Source organism: Arxiozyma heterogenica (assembly GCF_036370985.1).
Source record: "Arxiozyma heterogenica strain weizmannii chromosome Unknown scaffold_27, whole genome shotgun sequence".
NCBI classification, from domain to species: Eukaryota; Fungi; Ascomycota; class Saccharomycetes; order Saccharomycetales; family Saccharomycetaceae; genus Arxiozyma; species Arxiozyma heterogenica.
In genome coordinates this window covers 795,237-817,930 of record NW_027042680.1, presented here as the reverse complement: position 1 = coordinate 817,930, position 22,694 = coordinate 795,237, and the positions used below count along the sequence as shown (strand labels likewise).

The 22,694-nt window shown below is 30.7% G+C and overlaps 10 protein-coding genes across 10 annotated transcripts; 3 read left to right on the top strand and 7 right to left on the bottom strand.

Moving 5' to 3' along the window:
• Window positions 1-2,188: 2,188 nt before the first annotated feature.
• TOP2 (DNA topoisomerase 2) lies at window positions 2,189-3,244 on the bottom strand (the record flags this gene model as incomplete). Its single annotated transcript, XM_064859987.1, has 1 exon — window positions 2,189-3,244. The coding sequence occupies one exon, from the start codon at window positions 3,242-3,244 to the stop codon at window positions 2,189-2,191; it is 1,056 nt and encodes a 351-aa protein (XP_064713360.1).
• Window positions 3,245-3,940: 696 nt separating this feature from the next.
• On the bottom strand, window positions 3,941-4,504 carry RHO2 (Rho family GTPase RHO2; the record flags this gene model as incomplete). Its single annotated transcript, XM_064859986.1, has 1 exon — window positions 3,941-4,504. One exon carries the CDS (start codon window positions 4,502-4,504, stop codon window positions 3,941-3,943), a length of 564 nt encoding a protein of 187 aa, XP_064713359.1.
• Window positions 4,505-5,011: 507 nt separating this feature from the next.
• Window positions 5,012-5,821, bottom strand: PWA37_003460 (uncharacterized protein; the record flags this gene model as incomplete). The annotated part of the gene is made up of 1 exon (XM_064859985.1): window positions 5,012-5,821. One exon carries the CDS (start codon window positions 5,819-5,821, stop codon window positions 5,012-5,014), a length of 810 nt encoding a protein of 269 aa, XP_064713358.1.
• A 64-nt stretch (window positions 5,822-5,885) lies between these two features.
• Window positions 5,886-8,954, bottom strand: PWA37_003459 (uncharacterized protein; the record flags this gene model as incomplete). Its single annotated transcript, XM_064859984.1, has 1 exon — window positions 5,886-8,954. The coding sequence occupies one exon, from the start codon at window positions 8,952-8,954 to the stop codon at window positions 5,886-5,888; it is 3,069 nt and encodes a 1,022-aa protein (XP_064713357.1).
• A 1,580-nt stretch (window positions 8,955-10,534) lies between these two features.
• Window positions 10,535-12,034, bottom strand: APP1 (phosphatidate phosphatase APP1; the record flags this gene model as incomplete). Its single annotated transcript, XM_064859983.1, has 1 exon — window positions 10,535-12,034. The coding sequence occupies one exon, from the start codon at window positions 12,032-12,034 to the stop codon at window positions 10,535-10,537; it is 1,500 nt and encodes a 499-aa protein (XP_064713356.1).
• Window positions 12,035-12,799: 765 nt separating this feature from the next.
• On the top strand, window positions 12,800-13,159 carry DAD2 (Dad2p; the record flags this gene model as incomplete). The annotated part of the gene is made up of 1 exon (XM_064859982.1): window positions 12,800-13,159. The coding sequence occupies one exon, from the start codon at window positions 12,800-12,802 to the stop codon at window positions 13,157-13,159; it is 360 nt and encodes a 119-aa protein (XP_064713355.1).
• Window positions 13,160-14,037: 878 nt separating this feature from the next.
• On the top strand, window positions 14,038-15,045 carry RPS7B (40S ribosomal protein eS7 RPS7B; the record flags this gene model as incomplete). The annotated part of the gene is made up of 2 exons (XM_064859981.1): window positions 14,038-14,172; window positions 14,617-15,045. The coding sequence occupies 2 exons, from the start codon at window positions 14,038-14,040 to the stop codon at window positions 15,043-15,045; spliced, it is 564 nt and encodes a 187-aa protein (XP_064713354.1).
• Window positions 15,046-16,549: 1,504 nt separating this feature from the next.
• Window positions 16,550-17,644, top strand: LEU5 (coenzyme A transporter; the record flags this gene model as incomplete). Its single annotated transcript, XM_064859980.1, has 1 exon — window positions 16,550-17,644. The coding sequence occupies one exon, from the start codon at window positions 16,550-16,552 to the stop codon at window positions 17,642-17,644; it is 1,095 nt and encodes a 364-aa protein (XP_064713353.1).
• Window positions 17,645-17,980: 336 nt separating this feature from the next.
• On the bottom strand, window positions 17,981-19,342 carry NEM1 (Nem1-Spo7 phosphatase catalytic subunit NEM1; the record flags this gene model as incomplete). The annotated part of the gene is made up of 1 exon (XM_064859979.1): window positions 17,981-19,342. The coding sequence occupies one exon, from the start codon at window positions 19,340-19,342 to the stop codon at window positions 17,981-17,983; it is 1,362 nt and encodes a 453-aa protein (XP_064713352.1).
• Window positions 19,343-20,100: 758 nt separating this feature from the next.
• Window positions 20,101-22,242, bottom strand: NUP82 (linker nucleoporin NUP82; the record flags this gene model as incomplete). The annotated part of the gene is made up of 1 exon (XM_064859978.1): window positions 20,101-22,242. The coding sequence occupies one exon, from the start codon at window positions 22,240-22,242 to the stop codon at window positions 20,101-20,103; it is 2,142 nt and encodes a 713-aa protein (XP_064713351.1).
• Between the last annotated feature and the right edge of the window lie 452 nt (window positions 22,243-22,694).

Here is a 22,694-nt window from a genome sequence, read left to right as displayed (position 1 = left end):
ACTACCATAATGAGGTTTACCATCTTTATTTATTCTTGGAAAACCTAAATCTTGTAATTCTTGAATAATAATTTTACGTGGTTTGTTAGTTACGGTTAACTCCTTATCAATAATCATCTTAATAAACTTAACTTGGTAAGAATATTTCTCCACCTGCCATTGTAATCTTTCACTCATGTAATCCTTTCTCTTTTGATAATATTCCAATCTAACATAATAAAACTCTGTTAAAATATCATTAACACTGTCATACTTCTTAATCTTACCACGAGGATCAAAAGCAACCATGTTTTGTAAACTTATTGGAGAAATAAGTTTAAATCTTTCATAGAACCCCACTTTTTTGGTCTTCTTCATTTCTTCATCAGTTAAAGTAATAATAAATTTAATGTTGTTACTGTGCTGTTCTTCCATATCTTTGATCCATGGCTTAGTCTTTTCAGTACCACCAAGACCTAATAGTAAATGCTCCTTAATGGTGGATGTCCAGGTTCTAGCCGGTAATTCTGTAATTTCTAATTTATTTGGTCCAACTTGTTCAATTCTACCATACATTCGATATCTCAAATTTTCAATCTTTTCCATAGAACCATTCCAACCTTTAAACCATGGATGCATTTCTTTTAGCTCACGTCCAGCCATCAAGTTTCTAATATTATCGACAATATCTAAAGGATTGAAAGGTGGAATGTTTGTACTCCAACCAGTTCCAATACCTTCACATCCATTAACCAAAACCATTGGAATAACAGGAAGATACCATTCCGGTTCCACAGTCATTTCATCTTCTTGGACATATTTGAATAATGGATCATCTGCAGGATGAAAAATTTTTCTGGTTAATTTATTCAATTGCGTGAAAATATATCTTGCTGCTGCTGCATCTTTACCACCGGTGGCTCTTGTACCAAAAGCACCATTAGGCATCAATAGATTAATGTTATTAGACCCAACAAAATTTTGTGCTAAACCAATAATTGTTTGCGCTAGAGATTGTTCACCATGGTGATATGCAGTCGCTTCTGCGACTTTAGGACCCAACTGAGCCACCTTAATTTCATTTTTAATGTTAAATTTGAAACAACTAAACATAACTTTTCTTTGACCAGGTTTAAAACCATCCAAGACACTAGGAATAGATCTAATATTATCTGCTAAGGAGAAAAGAATCAACTCTTTGTTAATGAAATCACTAATTGGAATCTCTGTGATTGTCGGATCTAATACCGTACCTGGCTCATACTGTCTTAACCATTCCTTTCTATCATCGGCTTTTTTCTTTGAAAATGCAAGATCAATTAATTCTTTGTCATCACCTTGCAAAGCATGGAACGTCTTTAAATGTTTATCTAAGTCTGCAAAATATTCACGCACTTCTTGTCCTGATGAGGTACCCAAACCCTTGAAATATTTCTGTTTCCAAGTATATTTATGAGATTCCTCTTCTCTCCATTTTTCATAGTCTGGCATATTATAAAAAGTTAGCACTTCTCTTCTTGGTTTAGTAATTGTAACTTTAACAATTGGGGTAATAAATTCTAAAAGAAAGCCTGGAATGTCTAATAACCCAGGGAATGAACTTTCGATAAAATTGATAATCAAACCCTTAATATGTGAACCATCATGATCTTGATCTGTCATGATCATTAAATGACCATACCTTAATGATTTGGTATCTTCATAAACTTTTCTATGTTGCAAACCCATAATTTTTTTAATTGCCTGAATCTCTGCATTTTTTAAGATTTGATCTGCACTGGCTTCTCTAACATTTAACATTTTACCACGTAAGGGATAACAACCATAATAATCTCTACCAACAACAGCTAATCCACCGACAGCTAATGACAAGGCAGAATCCCCTTCTGTTAAGATAAGTGTACATTTGTAACCTTCTTTTGTACCAGCTTTGTTAGCATCTTCCAATTTAGGATAGTCGGTAATTCTATTCTTTCTTGTACCATCTGATTTTTTTAAAGCATTCTGAGCATTTTCATCAGCGATCTCGAAGATTTTGGTAGCTAAATCAGTTTTCATAATTTTATTAACATAGTCATTTGGAATCTCACAGCGTGACCCAAAATCTTTGACTCTTGTAGTCAATTGTTCCTTAGTCTGAGATGTGAATGCTGGATTTTCAATTAAACAATTGATGAATATAAACATATTATTTTTAATTTGAAATGGTTTAATATTTTTTTTTCTTCTTTTTCAATATTTCATTTACTTTTCTGACAATTTGATCTACTACATAATTGACATGTGTACCACCAGATGTTGTTGCAATAGAATTGACGAAAGAAATCTGTTGGAAAGAGATATCAGAGACAGCAAATGCAACTTCCCAACGATCATTGATCCTTTCATATAGGATAGTGGGTATATTACTTGGTGCAGCAACCTCTGTAGCCTTATTATTATTATTATTATCAGAGATTTGCATTTTATCTAATTGACGTTTCTTTTCTAGAGATTTTAAATATAATTCCACATAGCTTTTAAAGTTTTTAATCTTCAGATATTTTCCATTAAGATAAACAGAGACATCACGTACTGAACCATTGATATCATAAACACGACGACGCATGACACCTAAAATATCATCATCCAATTTTTCCATACCAAATCTAGATAGATCCGGCTTAAACGTAACTTTTGTGTAAGATGTGCCTTTCTTATATGAGGTAATAGTTGGTGGATGACATACGTTCATATTATTTTCCCATCTTTGAATATATTTCTGACCGGACTTAGGGTCAGCAGTCTCCAAGATAAATTCTGTGGAGAAAATGTTACAAAGTTTTGCACCATAACCATTTCTACCACCTGTAACTTTTCTTTCATTGTCATCATAATTGGAAGAAGTCAATAGGTGACCGAAAATCAGTTCTGGAATATAAATTTTTTCTTTATCATGAATTTCAATTGGGATCCCCTTCCCATCGTTGCGTACTTCGATTGTGTTTTCCTCAGGCATGATATTAACATCTATCCTTTTCATGGATGGGTCTCTTACTTTATTATCTGCTGCATTAACCAAAATTTCATCGAAAATCTTGAAAAGACCTGGGACAATATTTACTGGCTTTTCTACCATACAGTCGATCGATTCATCATAGATCCATTGTTGAGATTCCTGAACTTCTACAGAACCGATATAAGTATCTGGTCTCTTCAAAATATGTTCTAACTGAGATATCTTCTGATATCTTTCAGAAGCACTCTTCTTGTCATCCCCAGCCATCCTAAAATATATATGAACTTTCTTTCTTTCTCTCTTATAGCCACGTGTGCCAAAAACAATAATTAAACAGCGAATCGAAATAGAACAATACGAAAAAGTAAAACTAGCTAATATCTACAGGTGTACCTATATATATGTTCAAATAGTTCACACCTATAATAAAGTAATATCAATGCTTAACTCAAGTTGATAAAATTATTTATTCACGTATCAAGTCGATTCTTCCTCTTCTTCCAGTTTATTCAACTCAGTTCCCGCCCAAAGTGATCTTCTTCTTCTTCTTCAAAAAAAAAGAGAACAGCCAAAGCCAAAAAAAAGAAAAGAAAAAAAAAGAAACGTGTTAGATCAGGAAAATACGTTTTATATTGCGAATATGTATGTACTTTTGATAGCGCCAATATATTGTACTTTGTTTGTGACTGTGAATATCTATGTTATATGGAATAAGTACAAGATACAAATATATACGTGCCTGAGTGTCTGATGTTTGTGGATTGGACATTAAAAACGTGTGTTTGTATGTTTATATGAGTACAAGACAATAAAAATGCCAATATGTGTTGTAGGGGTAGTTTAAGACATGCTTTTGTATCATCTCTTTTCTCTTTTTATTCTCAAAATATTTTATTATTTCTATAAATATATATACATATATATATATATATGTGTGTGTGTGTGTGTGCATGTGGGCACTATTCACATAATCGAACAACAGCTTCCACCAGGTTCTTTATTCATCAGCAGACTTGTTCTTGTGGCTACTTCAAACACATCATCTACACCCTCTCCAGATAAGGCACTACATTCCATGTATTTTTTAGCCCCAATCACATCAGCTATCCTTTGGGCCTCTTCTCTACTTACTATATTTCTAGGATCTTCATCTTTTTTCAAATCACTTTTCAATCCAACAAGTATTATAGGTGCTTGTGGACAATATCGGTACACTTCCTCTGCCCATTTAGTTCGTGCATTCTCTAACGATTCTTTATCATTAATAGCAAACCCTATTAGTATTATATCTGCTTTAGAATATGAAAATGGCCTCAACCTTTCGTATTCTTCTTGCCCTGCTGTATCCCATAATGCTAAGGTCACTTTGATCCCATCTACTCGGCAATCCGTCACGTAGTTTTCAAATACTGTTGGATGATATTCTTTTGGAAATTGACCTAATGTAAATACATACAGTAATGATGTTTTACCACATGCTCCATCTCCAATTATTACCAATTTCCTTCTAACACTATTTTCTGACATTAATTCTATTATTATTATTGCTGATTCTTGTTTTCTTATGTCCTTTTTTTCTTTTCTCCCTTCTTTTCTCTTCTTTTTACAAGTTTCTATAAATCTATTCAATCTTATATATATATATGTATGTGTGTATGTATGTATGCATGTATATATGTATATGACACACAAGCGTTATATGTGGCTTTTTCATGTTAACACCACACTATTATTCTTTAGTTTTTTTTTTCCGTTTCTTTACATCCTTTCTGTATTATTTAGGTAAAATAGAACGCATTGAAAAACAAAAGAAGGAAACCAGTATATAAATTAACGCAAACCATTAACATGCCTATAACATAAAATATATAATTCACCATACTTCACACACAAAGTGAACGAATATTTATTTACGACAGTAATAATATTATAAACAAAAAAAAGAAGACACAAAACTCTTCCTATACGTAATTAGGTACCATATATATATATATATATATATGTTTAATCATCATATAATGTAATACACCGGCCCTATGAGCCGTTTGAACCTACTGCATTTAGAAGCATGAATGAATTCATTTGCGACTGTCCATTTTCTTGTGTATCTCTTCTTTGTTTAAGTAGAGAGGGAGTATTGCTATGAGGTATTGTGTCAAGATCTATCTTGATATGACTAATTGTCCCCATGGATGAATTTAATATCTCACAACCATGTAAAATACGTATCTCTAATATTTTATTTATAAAAGTATGATAGTCCAACGGCATTATCGAATTAACTTGATGATATAGTGTATCTACAGGAACAAAATTATGATTAGTTGGTTGTTTTTGAATCACTGTGCTGTATGCTCTACAGATTAAATCAAAGATAACATGATCATTTAAGGAATTTAAATTCATGCTCATTGGAAGTGGTTTACCATTTGTATCATTCATAGAATTTGATTGAATCGTACAGAGAGTTGGTTGTAAAATTCCATTTATATCTGCATGAGGAGTCATTGTAGTCATGGTAGTCGTTAATCCAACTGATGTTGGATTTATTTGTGGTGTATTTGAAAAATCTGTATTGTCCCAAATAGAACTATTCGACGTAAAAATATCATTATCATTGTTGTTATTCGTATTCTTATTATCGTTACTATCCATTGTAGAATGTGGCTGTATACTGCTACTATTCAACGGAAGTGGGAAATTGGTAGTTGTAGAAACGCTTACACTATTTACCGGAGGTAAATCATCGTCCCAAATAGATTTGCGTTGATGTACACTGTGGTCACTATGTGACATAGAAGCTGAAACTGGTATATCATGTCCTAATAATTTGTTAGTTGGCATTAATGAGGATGCATGATTGCTATTATTTATAGAACTACCTGAATTACCCGTTGTCAATTTAGGATCAGTCCATAAAAAAAGAAGAGTTCAATGTATTATTTCTTGAATATAACGAATCATTGATATTGGTTGATTGTAGTAATGATGTTAAATTATTCAACTCATCACTCAATGACTTGGAAATACCTGTATCTGCTACTAATTGCTGTTGCTGTAGTTGAGGATGTTGATAATACGAACCATGCATTCCTATTTTTTGAGTTATTGAATTAAACCGATCATTATTTGATAAAGATAGAAACGATGCATTTTGATTCGAAACTGAATCAAATATGGTGTTACTTGATCGAGGGTCTGTAATATTATTCCATAAAGAAGATGGTAACAAACTACTAACGGTAGACGAGGATATAGGTTGTGATGTTGGAATAATATTTGTTTGATGGCTTATTGATTTATTAAGAGATAACGAATTAGTATTACTAAATGGTGTAGCATTACCTAATAAGGACTCCCCAATTATCGGTAAGATATCATTATTTGATCCTACATTATCGATATTGGCTGCCTTGCCATTAGCCAGAAAGTGTCCCGAGTGGAACTGTGAATTATTAATACTGTTAAGAGAATTGGAACTGATCTTTACATCTGCATTGTCATTTATCATTATAGACTCTTGTTCAATTATATCATTCGTTTTCTTTACATTTTCATCTTTTTGATTTTGAGATTCAGCTTTCTTTTCACGTAATGACTTTTCTTCTCTTTCTTTTGCTTCTTTTGCTAATTTTTCTTTTTCCTTTTGTTCTTTACGTTCTCTTGCTTCAGCTTCTTGCTTCTCCTTCTGTTCTCTCTCCTTTCTTTTGCGCTCTTCTTCCTTCTTCTTTTTCATTTCTTCTTTAAGTTTACGTTGTTTTTCTTGTTGTTCTTCTCTCCTCCTTTGCTCTTCTAAACGACGTCTTCGTTCTTCATCCTTTTTCTTTTTAGCCTCCTCAACTTTCCTCCTTTGAGCTTCCCTCCTTTCTTTTTCACGTTCTTCTAATTCCTTTTTTAAACGTTCTTCCTCTTCAAGCTTTTTACGTCTTTCTTCTTCCTTAGCTTTCTGCTGTAGCTTTCTCTTCTCCTTTTCTTTCTCCTTCTTTCTTTGTTTCTTCTCTTCTTTAGCTTTCTTTTTTTCCTTTTCATCTTCTAATTCCTGAAGTAACTTCAATCTATTTACATCTGCTTGTTTTGTATGGTATGATTCTAAAATTCTACCTTGTAATAGTTTAGTAATAGCAATTTGAATTAACTTCCTACCTTCTTCTAGTCTTGTGGCTTCATCAATCTCACTTTCATAATCTTCTTCATGAGACATATGATGGGTTTCATCATCATTATCATGATAATAATGTTCTTGATCATCTGTATCAACGTCTTCTCCATGCTGTACAAATATTTGGTCATTAGAGTGATGGTGATGAGATGGGTTAAGACATTCATTATCAGAATCGGTTTCTTCTCCATAATTTGAAAGCCCATCATTATCTTCCTCATCTGTATACTCAGAAAAAAAGTCACTTTCGTCCTCATCTTCCTCATAGTCAGAATAATCGTAACTTTCGTCATATTCATCTTTTTCACTTTGCATGGAGGAATATTCATTTGAGACACCTAACGGATTTGTCAGTGTAGCAGCAGCAGCAGCAGCAGCCAATGATGCACTAACTGACGCACCACCGAACGCATGATCAAATTTTTCTCTAAATGATTGCATAACCATTTCACCGAATTGTTCTCTATCCTCACCAAACATGAAACGAGTAAAAAGTTCTTTTTCCAATGGCGAAATTTCCCTGAATTCTCTTCTTTTAGTATCATATGAGCTTGTCATTCTCTCTGCAATATTTCTCTGTAGATCAGTGTATTCCTGTTGAGTCAATGGTTGACCTTTGTGCAGCATTGTAGTAAACGATTTAACATCACCTAATTTCTGATAATAACCTTCATCAATATTACCGTCTTCATCTCTAGCCCTTTCAATAACAAAATTTTCAATGGCTTTCAAGAAGCCATCGCCATCACTTGCCATTAGTTGATCAGTTACTTGTCTCATTTCTGGATACATCATTACTCTCTTAACATATTCTTCAGCAATTTTTGGATAAGAAGAAATATATTTATGGGTAAATTGCAAATACTTGTTCTTAAAAAGTTTATCTTCAATGTAGGATGCTTCAGGGTTGTTATGCTGTTGCTTTATTTGGTTTCCTTGTGGTTCATCTTCAAGTAAAGGGGAAGGTAATTGTCGTGAAAACTCTTCAAAAATATTGTCGTTAGATATATTGTTTTTCTTTTTATGTTCTTGATGCTCTAATTGCTTAGCTTGCTTAAAATGAAGAATTTCTTCTTTTAAAGAATTGCCATTATTTGATGCCAAGAATTCCTTCAAATCTTCATCATCATTAGCTATATTAACTAAACCTCGAGGTATCACGGGTACAGTTTGCGGACTTGCCGAAAGGCCCTTATTGTCATTGGTATTATTATTATTATTATTATCATTATCATCATTATTATTACTAGTACTGTTACTGTTTGATATTTGCAAATCCTTAATGATACTTAAATGAAATTTGATAGGAGTAATTTCTGGATCCTTTATTTTATCTATTTCGTACAACATATAATAAATTCTTTCCATTTCTTGATCCATGGCCAAATGGCGTTTACCACAAACGGAACAATTACAACTATAATCGGATTGATATTTTTGTATTATTTGAAAGACATCATCTCTATCAATTCTTAAAATTGCTTTTTTTTCTTCTGATGATAACGATTCCCAGTGAAGATCCAATACATTGGCCATATTGGAAACACCTTTTGTATCATTTTTTTTATTATTCTTCTTTTTTTTGCTGGAAGCTTCTGTTGGAATAGTAGGTGTTATTGATTCCACAATAACATCACCATTTGGGGCTCTCTTAATCACTCGTGACGTTGGATAATCCTCAGATTCATCAAAAACTTCAGCACTTATATCTCTTGATATATTATTATTATTATTTCTGTTGCTGTTGTTATTCTTTTTATTATTGCCACTACTCTTTGATTTGCTCTTCTTTTTCTTATTCCTTGAATTCGACGGCATCGTTGCAAAATAGAGTTATTTCAAATATACTAAAAAAAGCTTGCTAGAAAGTATAATTGTAATGTACAAATCAATAATAATAATGGTTGATGGGGTAGTTTAAATGCGGTAATACTTTTTTTTTCACTAAAAGGAAAAACTTTAACAAAAATCAATCTACACTTTGTAAGGGTGGCCACCTTAGATATGCCAATTCTACGTACTTCTATAGCTATCTGTAAATATTTGTTTACAGTTAGTTTTAACTAACTGAAACAAGAAATAATGGCAAACTTAAAAAATCAACTAAAAAAAAAAAAAGAACAGCAAGAGAAACAGAGAAAGACAAAAAAGAAAAAAATATATTCAATTAGATGATGTTGGGATTTTTAATTTACGAAATCTACTATGATAAAAAAAACATGAGGTTTTGTGTTCTGTTGACTTGTTAAAAATTAAACAAGTAAATTTCCAAAATGCGGGCTGTTTGAGATTTTCCCCATTATTTTTCATTTTATTGTTACTTTGTTTTAAAGAGGCTACCACGCTTCTTGAATAAAAATAACGTATTATGAGTTTTTCTATATTATATAGTTAGGGTTATACAATGGAATTCGTTAGTTCAAACGTAAAAACTGAAAATACAAATAGGTTTTTGATAGTAATGCATTTATATTTTGATCGAAAACATCAAACAAATGTTTAAAAACTTACTTGCAAACTAAAACGCTATAAGAAAAAGAATATAAAAGGGTGCAATAACACTATGTAAATTACATAAAAGATCTATTCAACAGTGCATATATACACATATATGTATATTTTGATAGATGAAGTACTACATGTCTTTTAGCTTTGTTTTTCCTTTTTTTTTATAAAATGTTAAGCCAAGAAGACTTACAAACATGCTCCTGAATAACATATAAAGTTATATAAATTTTTATTTATCAAATTAGAGAAGAATCATCTCTTTATGTAAACAGTATATTACTTTTATAAAGCTATGCCATATATATACATGGATATGTCTATATATAGGTATTTATATGCTGTGATAATAAATTTCATTAAACCTTAACAGTTCAAACTAATTCCTTAAGTTGTTGATATGCTCGATAGAATCCTTATATGCATCTCTGGGATCAGAAAAAAACATTAATGCAAGATCGTATTTTTCTATTTCAATCAATTGTGATATACTTTGTTTAATTCTTTTATGCCATAAGTCCGCCTTTTTATCAAAATATCCACTATATGTGTTATAATCATTTTGACTTGATGGCATCATGTATGGGTTATCACCACCATTATTATTATTATTATTATTATTATTATTATTTCCAACATGTAACAATTCATACTTTGACTTATTTATACGATTATTGAAAAATTCTATTAATTCACTATCTGAATGAATTTTCTGCAAAGAAAACGGCAGTGGTGGTGGACTTGGTCTGTATCTTTTCATTAATGGAACTGTATTACTCATTTGCAATTTGTTATAATTTGATTGTTCATTAACTTTTATATTTGTTTCTGTTGCCGGTGAAGACTGTGATCCTTGACTATTAAAACGTTTATTATCTAATTCATTATCTAGATTAACTTTTTTTTATATAATTATTATCACAATTTTTTATTCTTGATGACTTAATTAAATCTATCTGGTTGCTCTCTAACTGAATAGTTTTCTTAGGAATTGCCGGTTTCATCAATTGTAATTGCCTGAATGTGTTATTACTTTCTCCTATGCTATTATAAGACTTACAATCTTGTTTGTTATCATCTTGAAATGGTTTAGTATATTCCTCCCAAATCATTTCATTTAATTCATTAATAACTTCTTCATCATTCGACTCCACATCACTCATTGAATTCTTACAACAACGAATATAAATTGCAACGATTTGATCAGGATAATTTAATGCAATGGAAATGTATGCCTCTAAATCCTGTTCGCCAGAGTCGCCAATAAGAACAAATTTCTTTTGAGGGAAATCGTTAATGATATTCTTTAACGTGTTTAATTTTCTGTCTGCACTCGAGGTAGTTATTCCAGACAATAAGTTCCCAGAGTATTGTTTCAAAAAAATAGGACCCATAGGCAAATATTTCGATATGTAATCATTCAATACTGAATACAATTGAATTGGTGAATTCGATACGTAGAAAAAATCAGCATTATAAAACCGTTTTAAATTATTATACCATTCTGGAACATAATCAATTACCCAGGATTCCACATTATGAACAAACACATTTCTAAACATAGATTTCTTATCTCCTGTTATCCCGGTGTGCTTTATTGTATCATCAATGTCACTAATTATTGCAACACCCTTCGGATCGATAAGACAATTGGGAAATGTTTCTGTTATATCAGTAGAAACAATTAATGTTGGATCATCATCAAGAGATATTTTAATGTCTGTTGGAACGAACTCAGTTACTATCTTGGTATCAACAAAACCTTTGGAATCAGAGATAATCTGCTGTACAATAGTACAATCTTTATTAAATGTAGTGATTTTAAGTGGAACATTACCAATATTTTTAGTAATAAATCCTGTTAATCTTTCCTTAAGAATTTTCAACTCATTTGAATCTGTGTTTATAGAATTAAAATATTCAGATTCACCATTTGAATTATATAAACTGTATTCTGAAGAGAACTTATTATTATTATTAGCATTGTCATTTGAAGTAAAGTCTTCGTCGCTATTAGGCGATATTGTATAAATATTAGACTTTGTATTCAATCCAGATTTCAAATACTGTCTGCTTAACATTACTAAGAGTTTATTCCTTCTACTAGTGATGTTTCCAGGTGATTGTAAAGAAAATCTGATTCTAGTTTCATATCTATTATATTTTTCGGTAGAATATGTTGGATAAAATATAATCTTCATATTGGATGGTAATTCTCTGTAAGGGCTAGATAATGTTGAGGAAGATAAATTTTTAGAATGATCCCAAACAGAATTTGTTGATTGTTTAATCGTTTGGGATATAGTGGGAAGATATACATCTTTCGTAGATTTTACAAAACTCATAAATTTTTCCCTTTTACTCATAACTGGACTATTATTACCTATATTCATAGCTCTATTCCTCCAATGACGAGATAACTTCAAAAAGTTGCGTAGTGTTTGCTTTTTACTACTGTTGTACCTATATCCCACCCAGGTATTCAAAATAAATGATCTAAAAAAAGAGCCAATCCACAAACAACTATATCTTTGGAATAGACTCGTACGAGTTACACCAATCCTTCTAATTGGATATAACACTTTGTCTAAATACACCGAGGTGTCAACTCAAATAAACTCTATTCCTAATTTTATTTTTCCCCTCTTGCTCTCCCTTAACCAGAATAGTAGAATAATAACACACAAACCTACCCTACTATTTCATATAAATTGTTCTACATATGTACATATACATATATGTACACACATATATATAGACATATTCTAATCAAGGATTCGCATAAAACTATCTCATATAGTAATTATGTTTCACATATTCACTGCATATAGAAGCAAGCACAGTTGTTTATCTATACAAATTGATTGGTTGTGATCAAAATACCTTTATGTGTTTCTCGTTGTATTTTCTTGATTTGTTTCCTTAAACGGGAAAATATTAAAAGTAGAAGAGAATACTGACAGTAAAAAAAAAAAATAAAAGAAAAATAAAACGTAAGACAGAAGAATAAGAAAACATTCTCTACAGAGATTAAAGTACATAAAAAACTAAGATATGAGTAACTATACTAATACCAAGTGGGAAGATCAAAGGTTTTATTAAAAGATAAAAAAAGTAGCAAAGAGAGCATACAATATTAGTTATAACTTCCATCAAATATGGCAACTATTGAATCGAAAATTGAATCTAAAAAAAGGGAATTAGAGTCATTGAAACGTATAGCTGACTTGACGGAGACCATGAAGTCCCAATTATTTATACTAAGTGAACAAATAAAACAGATTGAAACAGATGGTTCTCGTGTGGCTGACATCATGCGTATATGGGATTTAGTAACACAATCTATTTCAGCCGCTGGTTTAGGGTTATTACGATACGGAGAAGATAATTATAAGGTTGGGGATTGGAAAGAAGAAAATAATAACAAATCTCCAAATCAGTTAGAAAATCAAGCTATGCCATTACCTGAGGGTCTTGTAAGAGTGAGTGCTTCCAAAGAGGAACCATACACACTGTAAATTATAAATTGTCACATATATTTGATTGGTTTACGCTTTTACTGTATCCATCTCCCTCCACTGTGCATATTCTATTGTAATTATCGTGTGTTGAATTTACATAATTAATGGGAACTATATACCAATCACTGAACTTCAACAGAGCTACTAACATAACAACAAATGATGGAATGTATCTATGATAAATGTGCATATACATCATAACATAAAGATTTGTTACATTTTAAAATAAAATACAAGCAACTAGTGACTGCTTTCCATCCGTACACCAAACAAAGATTTGTATTTTCACTTTGAGATAAGATTTCTGAGTGTTTTATTTTTTTTTTTTTTGGTCTTTTTAATTTTCACACTGTCTATCGACTAAAGAGGAAATTTTTAATGATTATTTGATAGACTGGTTTGAAAATGAAAGGAGCGGTCTTGAGAGGAAAATTCGAAAAGCAAGGAGTTTGTCTGTTTTCTCTCTTTCCTGCCTCACTCAACTTCCAGTGTTGTTCGATAGTTAGTTGTAGTAAATACTTGGTTTCAAAGCGGTTTAGAGAAATATTATCGTCATCATCTGCAGGCAGAACAACATTATACCAACAGTACCTTTCTTTTGTGTGTGTCCTCTTTCTCTGTGTATGGCCTCCCTCCCCCTCCTTGTATCGAACTCTAGGTATGCTCCCAGACTGCTTACTCTTTTCCCTCTCTAGGCTCAACCATCTTACCAAATATCGTTATGGTAAATACTTAAAGATATATACAAAATAGGGCTGTATTGTTACATATGTATGTATATACGTGTACATGGCGTAAGCCTTCGTCTTAATATGCACGTTTTTTTTTGATATGTGTATATCCAGTGAAAGGACGCCACAAGTACACTAGGAATAATGTCTAACAAGATCTTATCTCAAGCTCCAACTGAATTGGAATTGCAATTCGCTAAGGCCTTCACTGACTTGGAAAACTCTTCTCCAGAATTAAAGGCTGAATTAAGACCATTACAATTCAAGTCCGTTAGAGAAGTATGTTTATTTGTAATGAAAATACAAGTGGATCATTTCAAAAGAAATAACTATATCTAAAAATTTCATAAGAGCTATTATAATATAATATGAAAAAGCATTTGTACAGTTCTGTGTGGAAAATTGTGATTGAGAAGTAAGGATAAAAAAATGGCAGAATACGTATATATTTATACATATAAAGCTTGATAGTATAATGTTTGATTTGTGAAGAAAAGAGAAGATTAAACAAATAGTGAAAGAAAACACATGTTGTTGTATCTAATCAATCCAATGATATAGTTATGTATTTAATTTATGAGTTTCAACTTTACTAACAAAGTGTTTTTTGATTAATATGCAAGTAATAAAATGGAAGATTTCATGGAGTTTTTTTGTTTTGCGTATTAGTTTGATAAATCTGCCCTTTTTATTGGTGTTTTTTTTTATTTTTATTTTTAATAGATTGATGTTGCTGGTGGTAAGAAAGCTTTGATTGTCTTTGTCCCAGTTCCTTCCTTGGCTGGTTACCACAAGGTTCAAACCAAGTTGACCCGTGAATTAGAAAAGAAATTCCCAGACCGTCATGTCATTTTCTTAGCTGAAAGAAGAATCTTACCAAAGCCATCTAGAGGTTCCAGACAACAACAAAAGAGACCAAGATCTAGAACTTTAACCTCTGTCCACGACAAGATTTTAGAAGACATGGTTTTCCCAACTGAAATCGTCGGTAAGAGAGTTAGATACTTAGTTGGTGGTAACAAAATCCAAAAGGTTTTGTTAGACTCCAAGGACATTCAACAAATTGATTACAAATTGGAATCTTTCCAAGCTGTCTACAACAAGTTGACTGGTAAGCAAATTGTTTTCGAAATTCCATCTGAAACTCACTAAGTTTATCAATAAATATATTAGATATAAAAATAGTGTAGTATTATAATATAAAAAATATAATTGTCAATTTTTCTGTTTAAATGAACTTATTACTAGTAGAATGATTATTTTTTTACTAGTATAATATATATATATATATATATATATTTAGATATTCTTTCTCTAGCATTATTGTAGAACTTAAGGGTGAAACTTAAGTAGAACCTCGTACTAGTATATTCCTTCACAATCTTATCAACATTAACTTTTCCAAAAAAGCTTCCGATTAATAAATATTTGTTTTACCGTAAAAAGAAATAATTTATTTTATTTTCACTATGTACTACTAAAGTTAACTCAGATTATTAAATATCATGAATTTTTATAATTAATGTACCATAATTGCCTGCCTTTGTATACCCAATTTTATTGCAAGGATCACCGCCACAAGTAAATATATAATGTATTTAAACCTATATGTATAATGAAGATGAAATTAATAATTGTTTTAAATAAAGATAGATACACTAACTTATCTGATCAACAGAAAAGTTCAACATAATCTTAGAAATATTACAAATATAAATAGCAGATAAATAAATAAATAAACTCTATGGGTGATGATTTACTGAATGTTAATAATATTTTGAAAAATAATTCGATGAAACAAACAGTAACTGTCTTTTAGTATTAATTTGATTGTTGCACATGTATCAGTTGCTTAAAACAGGATAGTTCAAATACAAAGGAAAATTTTATGATATACAAGTAACATTATTCTTTTACTGATTCCTTGGTTTCTGCCATTTTTATAACATTTAAAGATTATTATTTGGACTCATCGGTGATTCAGTAAGAAGTCTCCTATGTATCTCAAGAACACTAAAAAAAAATAAAAGAAAATGGCATGAATAGGATTTGATTAAAATAACATATGTAAATCAAATAATATCTTCTTATTCTTTTTTTTTTATTTTAAATTTTCTTACTGTATCTTTATAAAGTACAAGATTTTAAATAGATCTTAGATGCTATATTTGAGAATATTTCCTATTTAGGTAATTGTGTTGCAGTCTCGGTTCTGATTCATAAATCCTTCTTTTTCTTTTTTCTTTTGTTTTTTGGCTTTAGTTATTTTTTTCCTCGGGTTGTTTTTTTTCTCAAACAACATAACTGAAAACGCATTGAACAAAATAATAATAACAATATTTGATAGGTTATAGTACCACAGTTCAAACAAGAAATAAGCCATCCACACATGACATTGATATAAATGTTTTGCATTGAAACATTACACAAGGAATAGTATTACTTTCAATAATAAGTAATTAATTTAGGTAAAAATCCACAACAGTAATACTATTTGTTTTGATTATCATAACATTCTTACTTTTTAATGAATATAAAATACATATAACTTCATTATCACAACTTAATATCATTTAAAAAAATAATATAGGAAAACACAAGAAAAATAGAAAAAAAAAATAAACAGCCAGTTAAAGAATTCATTAGTCACTTTTAAATGAACAGGAAACAAAATGTTATATCAAACAATACCAATACCAATGATAAAACTAGTGTCAATATGGATACTCGAAACAATAAACGCAATATAATTAATAAAAATTCAATGGATTATGTAATACGATCAGGGATTGCGGGCGGTCTCTCTGGGGCATGTGCAAAATCTTTGATAGCTCCTTTAGATCGTATAAAAATTCTGTTCCAAACCTCTAATCCACATTATACTAAATACTCAGGTTCCTTGATGGGCTTATATGAAGCTGCAAGACATATATGGATAAACGATGGTGTTAGAGGCTTCTATCAAGGTCATTCCATTACTCTTTTAAGGATATTTCCATATGCTGCCATCAAATTTATTGCATATGAACAGATTCGAGGCTACTTAATACCGTCCAAGGAATATGAAACTCATTGGAGAAGATTGATTAGTGGGTCTCTAGCAGGCTTATGTAGTGTATTTGTCACTTATCCACTAGATCTGACTAGAGTAAGGCTGGCTTATGTTACAGAACATAAAAGGCCTCATATCTTAAAGATTGTCAAAACAATATATCAAGAGCCTGCATCTATCACGTTAACATCAAAATTTTATATCCCTAATTGGTTTGCACATTGGTGTAATTTCTATCGTGGTTATGTACCGACAGTTTTAGGAATGATTCCATATGCTGGAGTCTCCTTTTTCGCTCACGATTTCCTACATGACATGCTTAAACATCCCATATTGGCACCTTACGCTGTATTAGAATTATCAGAAGATGATGAATTCCTAATAGCTGAAAGAAACCAAAGAACGCCATTGAAGACATGGGCTGAATTATTTTCAGGAGGGTTAGCAGGTATGCTATCTCAAACTGCATCGTATCCGTTCGAAATCATACGAAGAAGATTGCAAGTTAGTACATTATCAATTCAAAATTTGTATACACATAAGTTCCAAGGTATTTTAGACATTGCAAATACTATCTATGTAGAACGTGGATGGAGAGGATTCTTTGTTGGTTTAAGTATTGGATACATTAAAGTTACCCCAATGGTTGCATGCAGTTTTTTTGTGTATGAGAGAATGAAGCTTTATTTTGGAATTTAAATAGATACGTTGTTGGTCATCATGTTTTACTTTATTCTATTTCGAAATATATGATATTCTATGATTTTTTTATTATTTTTTGCGCATTTATCGATATTCATGTATATAGTGTGTGTACATTTTACTTCCAAAAGAAGTTGGTGGAAAGATGTATGTACTTTTGAGAATAACAAGTTTAATATATTCATTAACAACTGATTATCCATATTTTACCTGAGTAATGACATTTTTTTTTGAATATATGCATATGTAAATTTATATATTTATATGTGTGATGTGAAAATAAATATAGAGAACAGTGAGGGATGACATTTTTTTAAAATATAATGAACAAAATCATTCAATATGGAAAGCTTTCTCGCCGCTTTTTAAAGCTAAGATATTACGTACATCTGTCGTGTATCTTAAAGCTTCCAAAAGAGGAATAAGATTTAAAAGATCTGCATCAGTAGGATCGCTGATCCAACCTTCCACCTGTATAGCATTATCTACTTGCATTGCATAACTTATTGGACTATTATCAATAATTATTATCTCATTTAATCTATCTGCAGATACTGAATTCTTGCCTCCACCATATATAATACTGAGGTCCTTAATATAACCCACACCATCCCGAAGTGTACAATCATTCCTATATAATCTTTTTATGAATTTACCTGGAAAAGAACTTTCCAACCAATCAATAACTGGATCTGCATATTCCCTCATAGAAGCAGTAAATATTATAATATCGTACCATTTTGATATTTTATTCAAAAATTGATCGCAGTATGGTCTTTTATAGACATAATATAATGTAGAGACCCCACTAGTAGAAAATTTTACTTCAACAATGTGTGCTTGTGATGGGTTGTTATGAGTTGTACCTCTAGATATCGAATGAATCAAAGTTTCATCAAGATCAATTACTAAAGTTTTCTTTTTTTTTGAATACAAAATAGATCTAGGTATCAATTTCTTGGGAAATAAAAACCTTCCCATTTTTTTAGTGCCTAAAGTAGTTGTACTAACATGACTGGCACCATCAGAATTAACTAATGATTTACCTTGTTTCAATTTTGAATTATCTCGTTTTATAGTCGATGCTCTAAATAATGATCCCTTGACTGTATCTCTTTGTAGATAAAATTCTTCGCCAGATGATAAATCCTCTTCTGGTGTTTCACCAATAGATTCTAACGTTGAACTTTTTGAAGATATGCTATTTGATTTCTTGGTATTTAAGAATTTTAGACGCGATCTAGTACGTAATTTTATACCTCTTTCAACAAAAGATATAGGTAAAGTTATAACCCGCCACATGAAACAAAACGGTTTATATATCAAATAGCAGGGTAAAAAGAAAATAATTGACATCAAAATTCTCTTAAAACCATATTGTATATTACTTAAGGTTTCTTTATCATGGGATACATTCAATTTCATATTGGAAGCAGTTTTCTCTTCATTATTTTGTTCAGTATTTTCTGTTATATTTAAAGAGTCCGTATCTTCTAGAGTTTCTATGTCACTTGACTTAATATTGACTGTAAGAGGTACCAAACTATCAAAGTCGATGTTATCCACATTTTCTAAGGGATCTTGTGTATGCAATGGTTCATTATGTTTATCTTCAAAACCATTTTTTTGGGGAGGATCTTCCTTATTACTAAATGGATTAAATATGTATTGTGAAAAGTATGACAGTGTATTCATGTATTAATTAATTATATACTAATTATGAGTTGTCGGACATGCCAATTGGATTACAAATATTATTTTGATTTGAAAAAGAAAAAGGGATCGAAAAGAATTATATACACTTCTAAAGCGTTGGTTATTAAAATACTATTAATTATGTGTACTTTAAAGTGAAGTTCTCACTACTACTGACAGTAAACAACTTTTGTGTACGATAGAACTGGAAAAATTATATTTTTATTGTGAATTTATTGATGAGACACGTTTTATCGTTTATCTGTGAATTCATATTTAGAGACATTTTCCAAGCCGTTAAAGCTTTTTCCCTATAAAATAAAATTTGTTGAATTAACGAAAGAAAACAGAACAATAATCAGATACACGAACACATACCCACATTCAAGTATGTACTTAAAGAACAACTTACAAACTAGATACTGTATTTATACAAATGCTACAAAATGTTGTCTCTAACTGATCAATGTACAACCAAGAATACCAGTTTATACTAAAGAGAGTTGTGGGATCTTTAAACGAAGCACATCCCGAAATCATTAATTATCCCTTTAGTGTATTTCTTTTATAAGATTTTTGTACCTACTTCTCATTTACTTTGTTTCTTATGTAACTCTACTTTTTTAATTGCACCAGGATTAAATACATATAGATATACACATGATGAAAAAAAAAAGGGTATAGAAAAGAAGAGAAATAGTTTTTTGAGATACTAGCAGATGGCTTTTTTATCAATATTAAATATGATCTATTTATAATTACTTACTTTCTGATACTAAGTATGACTGCTTTATAAGAATTGAATCTTCTTTGAGCATTTGACGTAGACTTCCCCATTCATTCTTTGTTTTAGTTTCCAAAGCTTGAGATTTAGATTGGATCAATACAAGTTCCTTTTTAATGAAATCTAAATCTTCCTGGACATTTTTTTGTTTATGAACGAAATCATTAAATTTAATTGCTTGATTTCTAATCTCTTTAAACCAATTTATCTCTTCATTACTAATCACTAAGTCCTTAAATTTATCATTGGCTTCAATAATTGACAATTTTTCATTTAATTTTTTAAATCTATCAAGAAGTTCCACTTGTTTCTCTAACCTTTGATTCCATTGTAACGATTGTTGCTGATTTAAATTCTCGATTGTAGTTTGTCTAGATATCAATTTTTGAGTATATCCCAATTGTCTTGTCAATTCATATTGTTGTTCCAAAATCCTACTATGTAAAGTAATCCCTAAACTTTGTCCTTTAATAATTTTCTTAATCACATCACCAGAAAGTTTTGTCATGATCTCTAATTGTTTCTCGTTCGAATCATTGGACAAAACTTCTTGTCTAACTTTTGGTTCTATTATATCTGGGAATGGATTTTTACATTCTTCTATATACCTCTTGGTCAATTCCATTATTTCACTGGCTGGTTGAGAAAATGACACTGAATAATTGGATTTACTGTTATTATTTTCTAATTCCCTTTTAATAGTATTTTCTTTAGAAATATATCCATTAGTCTTTGTTGACAAGTTTTTAACATATATTCTTAATGGTGATGATACAAGTAAGCCTTTACTACCATTGAAATTCCAAATACCAGCTGAAAGAAATTTATCGTTCCAATTTAGAGTAGTCACAATACTATTAAATGCAACATTTGTTAATGGAGCCATATCTTGTTTTACAATACAGTTAGAGACTAAGGATGACCAAGACGTAATGTCAATTAAAGAAATATTCTTGTTATCATTAATCAAAATATTACCCATATTCACAAACGATTTCATAATCTTGCAATCATCCCTCGTGGATAATTGCAAGTCTTCAATTAAAACCAGAGAATTATTGTAATAGAAATTTGAACTATCCCAAACCATAGATATTTCTAAGTCTTTAAATAAAAATAGCAAAGTATTATCATCAAAAAGCATTGCTAATAATTCATTACCTTGACCAATGTCAATAATTGATATTTCCTTTGCAGTTGTGTCATATAATTTACTGGGATATGGTGCGATAGTGAAAGGACCTTGTATTTTTACATGTCTATAATCATCTTCAATATTTATTCCATTTTTATAACTTTCATCTCCTTTTTTAATATCCAACTGAGCAGCAAATTGTACTTGTTTGATGATATTTCTCTTTATCTCAGGCTTTGTATCTTTATCAATAGAATTATACAATACAACCGACCTACTAATTAATGCTTGAGTCTCATTATTCGAGATGGAAAGTCGAGAAGGAAGACATGGGTATAAAGCGTACATGTCTCCACCACCGGCAACACTTAAAAGATATAAAGTTAACCCATCGTTACTAAACTCCATATCTGTAATTGATGTAATTTTCCCCCCAAGCCCTAATCGACCAGTATCCTCATTTAAAACAACTTTGTTATCATTTTCTAAATCATATAACCAGATTGAATCATCATGAAACAAAATAACTAAACATGTATCATTGGTAGCCTTTGGATGAAATATAACTTTTTTAATCTTTGATATGCTATTGATATTTAGAATTTTTCTTTGGAATATTGATTTCATATTGCAGACATCTTTGTATAACCATGGGATCTCTATTAAGTATATGTCAATACCTGTGTATAGTGCAATAAATTTGGAATTATTACTTATGATAACATCAATAATATCTGATGCTTTTTCCGGTATATCTACAGGCATAGAATTATACTCGCCACCATTAACAAAAGCCCATCTTACAAATTTGGTCAATGTTTCCAATTGAACAAATCGAGTTCCATTATGTGTGGTAAAAACATACCTATCACCATTATCAAGCCCATTTAGTGCAGGAAGTCTAAAAATTGATTTTGATTCAATTGATTTACAAACCGAATCATCTACTCTATTGGAGTTACCCACACTTAATGAACTCATATCTCTAACAAAAGGCTATGTAAATATATAGGTGTTTATAAATGTGCATACATATATATATATATAATACTAGTCCTTAAATTGACTAAATCGGGTGCTTGTCTTGCGAAATGCGGAACCTTTCCTAGGTTTATAACTACTTCTTTGAAGGTCTTTAAATGAGTAATCAAGATGTGAGGCAATTCCAATCTTTTCGATGGAGTTTCTAATGATTTGTTTAATTTTTTTGTCATCCTTTCCAATCTGTCCAATCTTCGTCTGGTATGATATATCCAAAAATTAACCAAGCACGAAAATATAAAATAAAAATACAAAACTAGTTACACTGTGCATCCATTATTACCATCAACATAATCAATAATTTATCACTACAACGTAGAGGAGATCTCATGCATGCGTTATATGACGTTATTGATCTGTTAAATAAAAAATAATTGTTTCATTAAACTCGG